The sequence below is a fragment of the Coregonus clupeaformis genome, chromosome 25 (assembly GCF_020615455.1).
Source record: "Coregonus clupeaformis isolate EN_2021a chromosome 25, ASM2061545v1, whole genome shotgun sequence".
In the NCBI taxonomy this organism is placed as follows: domain Eukaryota; kingdom Metazoa; phylum Chordata; class Actinopteri; order Salmoniformes; family Salmonidae; genus Coregonus; species Coregonus clupeaformis.
Genome location: NC_059216.1, coordinates 24,383,148 through 24,398,104, shown reverse-complemented (window position 1 = coordinate 24,398,104; position 14,957 = coordinate 24,383,148). Strand labels below are relative to the sequence as shown.

Sequence of the window (14,957 nt, the reverse complement as noted above, 5' to 3'; positions counted from 1 at the left end):
ACGGAGCCCAGAGTCTGCAAATCATATCATACCGCTGCTCCTCACTCACATTCTTATTTGGGCACATACAAAAAATATTAGTGTTTTGGCACTGTCTCGACTTGTTTTTAAAACGCTATTGGTGGATATTGATAGAAGGGTAGATATATGCTCCATGGAAGCCAGAGGAACCTGCTATTCAACCTGTTATTGGACTGTGAAGAAGTTATTGCACCTTGGACATTCCAGGAGTGGAAGTGTTAACAGAATTCTCCAGAAGGCTCTTGGAGATGGGGTTCAAGGTAGGCCTGCGAGGCGGGACTTTGTGAGTTTGAGGTAAATGAGTGGAACTTACTACCTGATCCAGGGGTGAGTAGTGGCCCCTCCAGCTCCAGAGCCTCCTCCTCAGCCTCCTCCAGCTTTTTCTTCTTCTTCTTGGGGTCACGGGGCTTACGCAGTAGAGATGCCTCCTCTGGATGACGGATATCTGGAGAAAGAGAGAGAAAAGGGGAGAGGGGAAGAGAGAGAGGGAGATGAGGGGGAGAGGGAGGAGAGAGTCAAGGAGTTGTCACAATCCCCAAAACACAGTGTAGCCTAACACTAACCCAACCCAGAGTCCCCATGGAGAGGAAGATGGTGAGCGGTGGGGTGAGAGAGAGAAAGAACGAAAGATGGGGGAAAGACAGAAATATAGTGAGAGAAAGACGGGGAGAGAGACTGCGAAGGGCAGCCCAAGAGTCAAGGGGGTTGTGAGAGTTCAGCTTAAAATCACAAAAATAGAACATAGCCTAGCATCTAGGCTAACCCAACCCTGACCCCAAGAGATGTGCCATTGTCCTGGTTTACAGATAGCAGTTAGGAGTCTTTCAACTACAGACCTCACACAAACCACATTAACTCACCCTAAAGCACAGTTCAAAGAATTTGAGGCAAACTCAGTCAAAAGATGATGTGATGAAGAGGTAGAGATAGAAAGAGGCAGAGAGAAAGAGCGAGAGGGGGAACAATGATAAACAGCGGCGCACATGTGAGGTGGAACATTGATAATCTCATGTCTCAGGACCCCAACACCCCCCAACCCTCTCCAAACAAGAGGAGGGGTGTGTGGTCGACTCAGTGCACACATACACGCACTAAATATTTCTGCAGTGTGATGAGCAACAGCTCCTCTGATACCACACAGTGTGTGTTTAGCAGCAGTCACTAAACAATGAGCTAGTTGTAATAACACAAACACGGTATCTGTCATAACACCATAGCCTCTAACCTAGCGCTTCTTCACAACACACTGGATGAGAGACTAGCTGAGCTGCAACAGATGGCATAAACAACTACATATCAGCTCAGAGCTTGTGTGTGTGTACGTGTCTATATCTATATCAAAGACTGGCTGGCATGCAACAGATGAAGTAAACAGTAACATTGCAGTTCACAGTTTGAGCGTGTGTGTCTTCAGGAAGTATTCATGCCCCTTGACTTATTCCACATTTCGTTGTGGTACAGTCTGAATTCATAATGGATTTAAATGATTTTTTTCTCACCAATCTACTACACATAATAACAACACCATTTTGAATTTTTTATTTATTGAAAATGAAATACAGAAATCTCATTTACAGAAGTATTCACACCCGAGTCAATACTTTGTAGAAGCACCTGTGTAAGCAATTACAGTTGTGAGTCTTTCTGGGTAAGTCTCTATGGGCTTTACACACTTGGATTGTGCAACATTTGCCCATTATTCTTTTTAAAAAATCTTCAAGCTCTGTCAAATTGGTTGTTGATCATTGTTAGACAACCATTTTCAGGTCTTGCTATAGTTTTTCCAAGTAGATCTAAGTCAAAACTATAACTCAGCCCCTCAGGAACATTCACTGTCTTCTTGGTAAGCAACTCCAGTGTAGATTTGGCCTTGTGTTTTAGGTTATTGTCCTGCTGAAAGGTGAATTCATCTCCCAGTGTCTGGTGGAAAGCAGACTGAACCAGGTTTTCCTCTAGGATTTTGCCTCTGCTGATTTCCATTCAATTTATTTTTTATCCTGAAAAACTCCCCAGTCCTTAACGATTACAAGCATACCCATAACATAATGCAGCCACCACTGTGCTTGAAAATATGGAGAGCGGTACTCAGTAATGTGTTGTATTGGATTAGCCCCAAACATAACACTTTGTATTCTGGACAAAAAGTTTATTGCTTTGCCACTTTTTTTTTGCAGTATTACTTTAGTGCCTTGTTGCAAAGAGGATGCATGTTTTTGAATATTTGTATGATGTACAGGCTTCCTTATTTTCCCTCAGTCAATTAGGCTAGTATTGTGGAGTAACTACAATCTTGTTGATCCATCCTCAGTTTTCTCCTATCATAGCCATTAAACTCTGTAACTGTTATAAAGTCACCATTGGCCTCATGGTGAAATACCTGAGCGATTTCCTTCCTCTCAGGCAACTGAGTTAGGAAGGACACCTGTAGCGTTGTAGTGACTGGGTGTATTGATACACCATTCAAAGTGTAATTAATAACTTCAGGATATTCAATGTCTGTGTGTAGGCCAGTGACAAAAACAATTATATCTCAATTTAATCCATTTAAAAATTCAGGCTGTAACAACAAAATTCAGGTTGTGTGCGTGTGTAGATGGAATTAAACTATGCTTGGAGGTTTGTTTAACGTCTCCTCTGACAGACATACTGCAGACCTGATATAATGACTCAAAACAGAGCTGCACCAACCCTCTGCATCCCTCTCTCCTCTCCTCTCCTCTCCTCTCCGTGTTGGCTGGGGAGGCCAGGGAACCATCACTCAACATTAATCTCCAGTGTTCAGGACGTTTTTGGAACGGTTCGGAGGAGCTGGCTTAATCTGCCAGAATGTGTCTGGGAAAGATAGATGTGCACCATCTAGATTCTAAAAGCACAGCTAGGATAAATGGCTGTGCTGTCTTTTTTCTATGCTTCTACGCTCATTTAAGAGATGGGTGGTTGTGACTCTGGAATTTAAATTTAACAATTTTCATTTGGTCAGGGTTGTCCAATTTTTGCATTTTAAAATCTATTTAAATCCCTCATGCCCTATACAACTTTCACTCCCTTCTTTTTCCATAGCTAGGGAGGACAATGTGTGTGTGAGAGAGAGAGAGGAATAGTGAGACAGAACTTCTTTGCTTGGTGAGAATTTCTTGTTTAGTTTGTGTTACTCAAGCAAAAAGCATTCCAGGGGTTTTAAGAACTACCAGATGGTAGCTCGCTCTCCCTCCCTCGCGCTCTCCCTCCATCTCTCCTTCTTCCTCTCTCTTGCATTGCAGCACAAGCCCTGTGCCCTTATACAGCCATGTAAGTGCAGGCGTGCTGCCTGGTCTTAGCACTGCTGAGCACAGAGAGGAGTGAGTGTCTACAGGAGTTGCACCAAAGCGTCAAGTGCTGTTGTTATCCACATAGGCCATTTTGAATGCCAAACAGTTAGGATTGCTACCTCTTCATCCCCAGAAACTGCAAGAGATGGGCTGAACAAAGAATGGACAGAGCTGTTCTTTTCATCAGTGAAATGAAAGTAGGAGAGGAGTAGATAGCGGGGTAGTAACATCAGGAATGCAGGCCCCTGATGTAGCCTGCCAATAATGAGAAGGAGTAGAGAGGGAAAGAGAAAGAGGACAGGGTGCAGGACGGAGTAATACTGTCATACCATCCAGAAACAGCAGGTGTTGTTGACGGAGTAGGATTTGACCTTAAGGTTAGGATTTGGGGCAGGTGCGCTGATCCTAGATCTGTGGGTAAGTGCAACACTTCTACCCAATCAGATTCAGGCAGAATCAAAGCAAAGGTCTACAAGTGGTTGATGTTCATTACAGAACATGATGCCCACAAAATAAGAAACAGCTTCATTCAAATCCTTTTGACACATGATCCAGGCTCATAGCCAGGTGGATGGACGGACTGACTGACAGCCCTGCAGTAGAGTTGTAATAATAAGACATGATTCATTGCTATAGGAGTGAGACCCACCACACAGAACCATTTACATGTTAGTAATTTAGCAGACACACATATCCAGAGTGACATAGGCCCTTTGTGCATTATGACTAGGGGCAGGAGTTTTTGTGTATGGGCAAACTAACAATACAATGTTAAAATATTTATCTTCTGGCTAACATGTTAATTGCGGAGTAGAAATGAAACTGTGGTCAAACCACATTGATATTTTATCAAAATCCAAGCCTTGACACTCTGGAAAGTGAACCAGGCCAGTGTGATGGTCCACAAATCTACTGGACTGCAGTAATCTGTTGATAGAACAGTCTAACCACACTGACCATGGAGAACAGGACAAAGCCTGGGAACTGACCATGCACCTCCCACTTCTCTCAATCTCTATCCATCCATTTATCACTCTATACCTCACTTCATTTCCCTCTGTCCCCCCTCCTTTCAATCCCTCCATCCATCTCTCGCTCCCCCAAACCAACTCTCCCGCATCTAACCATCGTTCTCTCCCCACTCTCTCCCCCATCCATCGCTCTCTCCTTCTAACCATCTGTTTCTCCCTCTATTCAGGTCTCTCTCTCTCCAAATATCCCTTATAGGTTAACTTCAGGGCAGGGCTGACCTACAACACAGTAACAGGAGAGTGTCACTCTCAGCAGCAGTCTCTATAAAACCAGGCCAGCCAGTTCTGAGCAGAACGGCTAAATGAAGCAGCAAGACTGACATAAGCACTAACTGCTCCTCTGGACCGCCTGATTGGACAGAACAGACTGCTTCTCTAGACCGTCTCAATGATCACACCTGCTAGAGGTCGGTCTTCCTCTGTAAGACCTCAGGCTGCCAGGTCAGGTCCCACAGTCAGTCATGCACAAGTCATACGTGACGGCCAACATTTCCTGGCAGTCTCCCTTGGTGGAATGGAAGAGGCTTCAGCGGGCAGTGCGTGAGGGCCCTATAAGTGGCATTCTGTCTGTGTGCAACATCGGAGCTGTAGCTCAGTTGGTAGAGCATGGCACTTGCAACGCCAGGGTTGTGGGTTCGATTCCCATGGGAGGCCAGTATGAAAAATGTATGCACTCACTAACTGTAAGTCGCTCTGGATAAGAGCGTCTGCTAAATGACTAAAATGTAATGTAAATTAAACATCAAGAGGGAAACAAATATCGTATTGAAGAGGACAGACTGCAACCAGACATTTAGCTAACAATACCAGGGTGTGTCTTGATGTCTCTCCTCTCATATCAAGACGTCACTATAACAATATTCCCTTACAATAGACCATCAATCCCACGCATAAGATTACATCAACAAAAAAAACACCAGACAAAACCTAGACTCCAGAAGACGAAAGTAGTCCACGTTCCTCCACCCTAGCGTAGCGCCCATATTGGTTTTCCCTCTGCAGACAGACAGGGTGGCAGGGCCGCGCCCCAATGTTTTTTTGGCACGCTCCGGGATCATGCCCTTTCTTATGTGAGGCGACAGACGAGCCGCAGGCTGCCAGCTGGTCGGAGTCGAGGCTTTGTGGGCCGGAGAAGGAAAAATAACATGTGGTGGTGAGGGTGTTCCGGATCGCTGCACAAGAGTGTCATGGTTGACACCTAGTCAGTCGCCCATTATAGATCAGTTTCACACACCAGGCCTGCCCTCTTGGACTGTATGGGCTAGTACTACTGCTGTAACACAATACCAGCTTTAAATAATCAAGAAAAAACATTTACTAGATTGGCTCCGAGTACGAAGGATAAACATGTTATTTCATTATCAAAGCGATCAAAACCAAGGAAATTCCTCCCCCTCACTGACTGAGACAAGCCAAAAACACATCATTGTCCAGGAACACAGAGCTGCCAGCAACTCTATGATAGTAGGACAGTTCAAAGCTGGAGTGGAGTGAAGGGGAATTCAGACATTTTACTATTGTGTTCTGGGTCCCACTGTTCTGCCCCATCCAGTCCCAGATGGACTATGTGTGTGTCTGTGGGCAGGGCTGACTGGGCTCTAGCCAGCTGCTGTGGACATGGGAAAACAGCAGCACTGCAGTAATCATTAGATTGATCCTTCACTCTAAATGTATGTGTGAATCGAATGGCTAGAGAGACCCCAGCTCTGTTACACATCTGGTTAATGGGAGGTAGGTAGGGAGGGGAGAGAGAGAATGGGTGAAAGAGACAGAGTAGGGGAAAGTCAAATAGAAAGCGAGAAAGAGAGAATGTGGATCTTAGTGATGTGTGCTTGGATGTTAGTCTATTTTGTTTGTGACAGGAAAGAGAGAAAGAAGGGGAGAGTGGGACAGAACTTCCTGTAGTGGAGGAGTGAACTTGGTCTGCACCAGGAAACAGCTACTGCGTGACCCCCCAAAAAAAGACCCTCCAAGTCAATCATTATGAGGAAAGTGAGAGAAAGGGGAAGAGAGAGTGAAATGAGAGTGGGAGTCAGTCTGAATGGTCACTGTCTCGCACAACTTCAGAGAATCCATCTCTCCCCTCTGTCTGTCTGCAGTATGAGCCAGTTGGACAGGCCTCCAGTCTTCTCTTCATGGCCCTGCTTATTCCCCATCTCTTTCCCTATGCTGTGCAGCTCTATGTCTGTCACACAAACTGAAAGTCACCCAGATAGTTACAAATAAAAACAGTGCCTATAGAAAGTCTACACCCCCTTTAAAGTTTTTCTAATTTTGTTGCATTGCAAAGTGGGATTGAAATAGATTTCATTGTGATTTGTCATTGATCTACACAAAACACTCCATAATGTCAAAGTGAAAAGTTCTACAAACTTTTACAAATTAAATAACTAAAATAGTTGTTGCATAAGTATTCATCCCCTTTGTTCAGGCAAGCCTAAATTAGTTCAGAAATCAAATTTGGCTTAACAAATCACATAAGTTATATGGACTCACTCTGTGTAAAACAATAGGGGTTTACATTTTTTAATGACTACCCTTCCTCTGTCCCCCATACATATAACATCTGTAATTTCAAGCACATATTCAACTACAAAGACCAGGGAGCTTTTTTTCAAAAGCCTCAAAAGAATGGCAGTGATTGGTACATTGGTAACAATAACAAATCAGACATTGAATATATATTTAAGCATGATCAAGTTAATAATTATGCTGTGAATGATGTATACTGAACAAAAATAAACGCAACATGCAACAATTTCAAAGATTTTACAGAGTTACAGTTCATATAAGGACATCTGCCAATTGAACAAAAATTCATTAGGTCCTAATCTATGGATTTCACATGACTAGGAATACAGATATGCATCTGTTGGTCACAGATACCTTTAAAATAAAAGGTAGGGGCGTGGATCAGAACACCAGTCAGTATCTGGTGTGACCACCATTTGCCTCATGCAGCACGAAAACTCCTTTGCATAGAGTTGATCAGGCTGTTGGTTGTGGCCTGTGTAATGTTGTCCCACTCCTCTTCAATGGCTGTGCGAAGTTGCTGGATATTACCGGGAACTGGAACATGCTGTCGTACACGTCGATCCAGCGCATCCCAAACATGTTCAATGGGTGACATGTCTGGTGAGTATGCAGGTCATGGAAGAACTGGGACATTTTCAGCTTCCAGGAATTGTGTACAGATCCTTGTGACATGGGGCCGTGCATTATCACGTTGAAACATGAGGTGATGGCGGTGGATGAATGGCACGACAATTGCGATCGATAAAATGCAACTGTGTTCGTTGTCCGTAGCTTATCCCTGCCCATACCATAACCCCACTGCCACGATGGGGCACTCTGTTCACAACGTTGACATCAGCAAACCGCTCGCCCACACGACGCCATACATGTGGTCATCGGTTGTGAGGCCGGTTGGATGTACTGCCAAATTCTCTGAAACTACGTTTCTGGCAACAGCTCTGGTGGACATTCCTGCTGTCAGCATGCTAATTGCACTCTCCCTCAAAACTTGAGAACTCTGTAGCATTGTGTTGTGTGACAAAACTGCACATTTTAGTGGCCTTTTATTGTTCCCAGCACAAGGTGCATCTGTGTAATGATCATGCTGTTTAATGAGCTTCTTTATATGCCACACCTGTCAGGTGGATGGATTATCTTGGCAATGGAGAAATGCTCACTAACAGGGATGTAAACAAATGTGTGCACAAAATTGAGAGAAATAAGCTTTTTGTGCAGATATTTCAGCTCATGAAACATGGGACCAACACTTTACATGTTGCGTTTATATTTTTGTTCAGTATATTAAACCAATCAGACACATCAAAGATGCAGTCATCTTTCTGAACTGAGCTGCAGAACAGGAAGGAAACGGCTTATTTTAAAACGGCTACAGAGTTCAGTGGCTGTGATGGGATAAAACTGAGGATGGATCAACAACATTGTAGTGACTCTACAATAATGAGAGTGAAAAGAAGAACAAAAATATACCGAATAAAGTAATACTGCAAAAAAACATGACAAAGGAACAGACTTTTTGGCCTAAATGCAAAGCCTTATGTTTGGGGAAAATCCAACACAACACATCACTGAGTAACGGTCTCCTTATTTTCAAGCATGGTGGTGGCTGCATCATGGTATGGGCACAGATAGAACAATGAGACATATTTCACCTGATGTATGAACGTGAAGTATCCGCTTGGTGTTTCCACTCACTACCAAATATGGTAGTGAGAGGAAGCCCAGTGGCCGGCAGTGGGAGAAGATGGAACAAGATGGATTTTGGCCAACATTCTGCTCATTTTCTCATTGATGAAACATTTGATCTCAATACAGTTTTCTGTTCCGAAAACTAGAATCTGTTATGAACAGAGTAGAGTAAGTTTTGTAGACTTTACCCTTTTCCAAAATTTAAAAAAAATTGCGTTGTTTAGGAGTGCAAAGGCGAATTTAGTTATTGCACACGCGCACTTCAAAGTAGGCGTTCCCTAACATAAATATGCAAATGCATGCTAGAATGCACCAATAGGATCTCGCTAGCTCGTGCTTGGCTCTGCCAACCTCCTTGCTTGTTCTGCCCACTATGACTCATTTGAATGGACAGGCTGTGGTCTATGTTGGTTTGGGTATGCTTGACATCGGCAAAGACTAGGGAGTTTTTCAGGATGAAAATTAATGGGATGGAGCTAAGCACAGGCAACCTAGAGGAAAACCTTCAATCTGCTTTACACCAGACACTGGGCAAGGAATTCACCTTTCAGCAGGACAATAACCAAAAACAAAAATGTACACAGGAGTTGCTTACCAAGAAGACGGTGAATGTTCCTGAGTGGCCAAGTTAGTTTTAATCTGTTAAATCTGCTTGAAAATATATGGCAAGAGCTGAAAATGATTGTCTAGCAATGACCAATAACCAATTTGACAGAGCTTGAAGAATTTTGAAAATAATAAAGTGGGCAAATGTTGCACAATCCAGGTGTGGAAAGCTCAGCAACTTACCCAAGAAGACTCACATCTGTAATCTCTGCCAAATGTGTTTCTAACATGTATTGATTCAGGGGTGTGAATACTTATCTAATCAAGGTATATTAGGGATTTATTTTTCATTAAATCATATAAAAAGTACATTTAAATCCATTTTAATCCCACTTTTTAACACAATAAAATGTGAAGAAATCCAAGGGGGGTGTAGACTTTCTATAGGCACGGTAGTTCCAGAAGAGACTAGGTCACTAAGTCAACTGTCCACATGTATGAAGGACATGATTGAAAACTTTAATGTTCTAGAATTTCCCTAGAAATTCTCCTAAAAGGCAACAAGGAAAGGGTGAGGTAAGTATGAGAGGGGCAGAGAGAGATGTACTGCGAGTCCCTTCCCAGCCACCGTAAGTCATCGTATGACACTCCGGCACGCGCCAAGTCAGCCAAGAGCAATTTGTCCTGAATTTCTCTGAAACTAAAATAGATTTATTAAGGCAGAGGTAGACGCATTCCTAACAAGGACTGGGCAGCAGAGAGGAGAAGAGGGGCCTGCTACTAGCCCTGTTCATTTAGTTAGTCACCTATCTCTGAATACCGACACAGTCATCCAGCACATCAGTTTATTTATACTCCATCAAATATGTTATTTGTCCTCTCTCATTTCAAAGAAAATACAGTGAGGGAAAAAAGTATTTGATCCCCTGCTGATTTTGTACATTTGCCCACTGACAAAGAAATGATCAGTCTATAATTTTAATGGTAGGTTTATTTGAACAGTGAGAGACAGAATAACAACAACAAAAAATCCAGAAAAACCCATGTCAAAAATGTTATAAATTGATTTGTATTTTAAGGAGGTAAATAAGTATTTGACCCCCTCTCAATCAGAAAGATTTCTGGCTCCCAGGTGTCTTTTATACAGGTAATGAGCTTAGATTAGGAGCACACTCTTAAAGAGAGTGCAAACGGGATGCATGTTTTAGAATATTTTTATTCTGTACAGGCTTCCTTTTCACTCTGTCAATTAGGTTAGTATTGTGGAGTAAATACAATGTTATTGATCCATCCTCAGTTTTCTTCCTCTCCGGCAACTGAGTTAGGAAGGACGCCTGTATCTTTGTAGTGACTGGTTGTATTGATACACGATCCAAAGTGTAATTAATAACTTCACCATGCTCAAAAGGGATGGATATTCAATGTCAGTTTTTATTTTATTTTGACCCATCTACCAATTGGTGCCCTTCTTTGCAAGGCATTGAAAACCTCCCTGGTCTTTGTGGTTGAATCAGTGTTTGAAATTCACTGCTCAACTGTGGGACATTACATATTATTCTATATTCAGCCTCCCGAGTGGCGCAGTGGTCTAAGGCACTGCATCGCAGTGCTAGCTGTGCCACTAGAGATCCTGGTTCGAATCCAGGCTCTGTCGTAGCCGGTCGTGACCGGGAGACCCATGGGGCGGCGCACAATTTGCCCAGCGTCGTCCAGGGTAGGGGAGGGAATGGCCGGCAGGGATGTAGCTCAGTTGGTAGAGCATGGCGTTTGGGTTTGATTCCCACGGGGGGCCAGTGTAAAAAATAATGTATGCACTCACTAACTGTAAGTCGCTCTGGATAAGAGCGTCTGCTAAATGACGTAAATGTAATGTGGGGTACAGAGGTAGTCATTCAAAAATCATGTTAAACACTATTATTGCACACATAGGGAGTCCATCCAACTTATTATGTGACTTGTTAAGCACATTTTTACTCCTGAACTTATTTAGGCTTGCCATAACAAAGGGGTTGAAGACTTATTGACTCAAGACATTTCAGCTTTTCATTCATTATTAATTTGTAAACATTTAGAAAAACATAATTCCACTTTGACACACAAGTAGGTAGCTTAGTGGTTAAGAGCGTTGTGCCAGTACCCCAAAGGTCGCTGGTTCTAATCCCCGAGCTGATTAGGTGAAAAATCTGCCGATGTGCCCTTGAGCAAGGCACTTAACCCTAATTGCTCCTGTAAGTCGCTCTGGATAAGAGCGTCTGCTAAATGACTAAAATTTAAATGTAAGTAGGCCAGTGACAAAAAATCTAAATGTAATCCATTTTAAATTCAGGCTGTAACAACAAAATGTGAAAAAAGTCAAGGGGTGTGAATACTTTGAAGGCACTGTATATTATGTATTTTATTTGTTGTGTTTTGTTCCCTGTTTGGACCCCAAGAAGTATAGCCGCTGCATTGGCTAATTGGGGATCCTAATAAATAAAATGTAAATAAAATAAATGAGAGAGACTTTTACCTCTGAACTCTAGCTGACAGAGCCGTAGGGCAGGGCCAGGGGCAGATATCGATAGAGGAGGGGTGTCTGACCTCAGTGCTCGGCAAGGGGGCAGGGCCTTGAGGGCTAAATCTGGACACAGTAATGTGTGTGTGAGATAATATCCATCTCTCTGAATGTGTGAGTCATTAGGCAGTGCTAGATTGATCAACTCTGTTGTAGGGTTGCACGATATTGGAAATAACTGACATTGCGATATATTTTTTCTTCTGCTATATATATTGCGATATGAAAAAATACAGGATGTATGTATGATCCTCTGGAAAAATGCAGTTTGTAAACAGCGACTTTTCAGGTGGAAGTCCTCATTAATAAAGTGTACGGTCAGACTTATGTAGGGCTCCGTTGTCCGGCTGGACCACAAGTCCAGGGCGGCAAGTAGCTTAGTGGGTAAGAGTGTTGTGCCAGTAACCGAAAGGTCGCTGGTTCTAATCCGAGCCGACTAGGTGAAAAATCTGTCGATGTACCCTTAAGCAAGGCACTTAACCCTAATTGCGCCTGTAAGTCGCTCTGGATAAGAGCGTCTGCTAAATGACCCAAAAAAATAAAAATAAAGTCAGTTGTTGCTGTATAATATTCCACTTGTGACAGCTCTGTTTCAACTTGTGCCTTGCATTTCTCGTACAACTCTTGGATGGCAACTTGAGAAAAATAGTTGCGTGATGGCATTACATACCACTTGTCAAGCGACCGGATCATGTTTTTAAAACCCTCTTTGGTAACCGTGTTAATTGGTACCATGTCTGTCGATGCTGAAACGATATATCGTGCAGCCCTACTCTGTTGACTAAACAGGATTCAGACAGTTATTCCCAGCTCTATTCCAAGGACAGATCTAGCAGAGTCAAGGTGCCTGAACAGTGGCCTGTCAGGAGAGGAGGTGAAGTGAGTGCTGATATCTGATAGCTCAGGCTCTGTTTGATAAACACAACAAAAGGCTACAGGAGGAGCGGCAGATATGCCTGACTAGATTGGAGGTAGAGAACGCTTCTGGTAGTGCATCTAAAAATACCAAGAGTATTATGGCAAGGTTAGAGTGGACGAAAGGAGGTACCATCGCGCTCAACCAACCTTTTAGAAAGAGTTTACACTGTACACTATACAGGACCTTTGGTAGGATAGGTGCATTATAGTTAGAGTTGACAAAACATCTGTGACTTACTGAAAGTCTTGCAGATGTCGGACACGGCCTTGAAGACGCGGTCAGAGAAGTTGACCTTGACCTTCATGTGCTTCATGTTGGGCAGCTGCAGGCGCAGCAGCTTGTGCTGGGGGGTGAAGAGGAGCCGGGCGTCTGCCTGGATACCATACTTGTCCAGGGTCCAGTGGGTCTTCAGCAGCCACGTCTTCTTCTTCTCCCACCACAGGGCGTGGTCCGACCAGTCCTTCTTCACATCTGATGGATGAGAGAGTATTAGTTTGTCAGTCAGTCAGTAACCAGCACTACATTTATTAGTTTGATCAAAAACCGTCAAAACACTTCAAGGTAGCTGATAAACAAACTGGATGTCAGTTTAGTTGTCTGTTTCATAACTATCAAAAGAGTAAGAGTTGAGTAACAAAACTGTACTGTGTATGGAATTCATTCATGTCACTGCAATGACTGTTTTATGTCCTGCCTATGGCCAAACTACTAGATTTATACTAAGCTGATGACGCTAAAGCCAACAGTCTCCATTCATTTAATTATGGTAAAACTAATCAAGACCATGCAAATGAAAGGAGAAGCCTCTGTGTGTCACTCTGACAGACTGATGGAACACGTTTAGGACCAGGTGGGTGAGAGGTTGAGAGAGTGAGGGCTCCTGGGGTATTTAAAGAGGGAGAGGGAGTAGGGAACTCAAAGTGAGGAGGAGGGGAAGAGTGTGAGTGTGAAAGAGGCCTGCTGTTTGCGTGACACTGTGGGGATATCAGGTTCAAACCTCCCTCTTTGTTCCAGAGTCACACAGTGATCCCAGTAATGCCAGAGACATGCCACCAAAAATCCCTCTCCTCTCATCTCCCAGTACACTGTCTGACAGGGGTTCAAAACAATGAGGGTTGACCTGGGTGTGTGTGTGTGTGTGTTTGTCTGTAATACTGCTTTCACATAGGATTTATGGTACTTTGCCCAATTTTTTTTTACAGGCTATGTTTATATGACCCCCTTACAAAGAGGCCCACTTTTATCACATTCTTGCCTGCATACACCTTTATACCTCACCGGGGACAAGTGGTAGTAGTGGTGTGCAGATGTGGGTGAGCATCTATTCGAATGAATCCATTGAGAATATACACCATCAAAAATAAATGTATTATTAATTAATTTATGCAGGCCCTAAGAAACATTATGAGAATAATACAATTTATTTTCAAAATAATAAAATAGCATATTTTGAGTTTAATTAGACCTGTTAAGGGTCTGCACAGCCACTGCTGCGCCATCCAAATGAAATCAATAGTTTGTTATTTTGTTCATTAAACAGACAAGACACACCTACCTGATCACAGTGAACACACATACTGTATATTTTATAGTAAGAATATAATGGAATATAACCAAATAAAAGACAATACATATTTTCCCCACACAAAGGGAAACGTGTCACGGAACCCGTGACATAAAAAAATAATTGAAACAGAGCCCAAGCCCATATACTTTTTTCCCCACGTTTCATCTCGTTCCTACCCTCAATCCGCTTTGTTAATGAGCAGGCGTAGGGTCTTACCTTCATCATGATATCGATAGAAATTAATAGCAATCCTATTTTCATTCATATTTCACAACCTCTGCAGGCTTTTGGAGTTGCTTATATGCGATTGAGCAAAAATAACAGGCCTACACTTGATTTAGGCTACATTATTGCATGCTAAATGTTTCTGATCAGTGATAGATGAGCAAACAAATAGATGAGCTATACCACCTCACCTCCACTTATTTGCCCAGTCAGAAACCAATAATAATTTAATAATAATTTGCCATTTAGCAGACGCTTTTATCCAAAGCGACTTACAGTCATGTGCGCATACATTTTTACGTATGGGTGGTCCCGGGGAACGAACCCACTTCCCTGGCGTTACAAGCGCCATGCTCTACCAATTGAGCTACAGAGGACCACAGAGAACCAACTAACCAAACAGCCTATATAGACAGAGATTCAGTGAAACAAAATCACATTGATTGATTATCAGACCAGTCAGTGAAGTCACAGGCTTTTGGTTGGGAGTAGGTCCAGGCTACTAAGCGACTGCGAGTGAAAAGCAAAATAATCCACTTGTTAAACTACATAAGATGGCAAAATG

General features: G+C 42.9%; 1 protein-coding gene across 6 annotated transcripts in view; it reads right to left on the bottom strand.

Moving 5' to 3' along the window:
• LOC121539449 (fermitin family homolog 2) overlaps nucleotides 1-14,957 on the bottom strand; it is a 107,897-nt gene that overhangs the window by 56,598 nt on the left and 36,342 nt on the right. For 3 of the 6 annotated variants that reach the window (XM_041847950.2, XM_041847952.2, XM_041847953.2), the window contains exons 3-4: nucleotides 12,838-13,071; nucleotides 335-466 (exon numbers count right to left, since the gene is read on the bottom strand). In XM_041847950.2, coding sequence (XP_041703884.1) covers nucleotides 335-466; nucleotides 12,838-13,071 — 366 coding nt within the window. The remainder of the gene's footprint in view (nucleotides 1-334; nucleotides 467-12,837; nucleotides 13,072-14,957) is intronic. The other 3 variants (XM_041847951.2, XM_041847954.2, XM_041847955.2) reach the window with 1 other exon arrangement.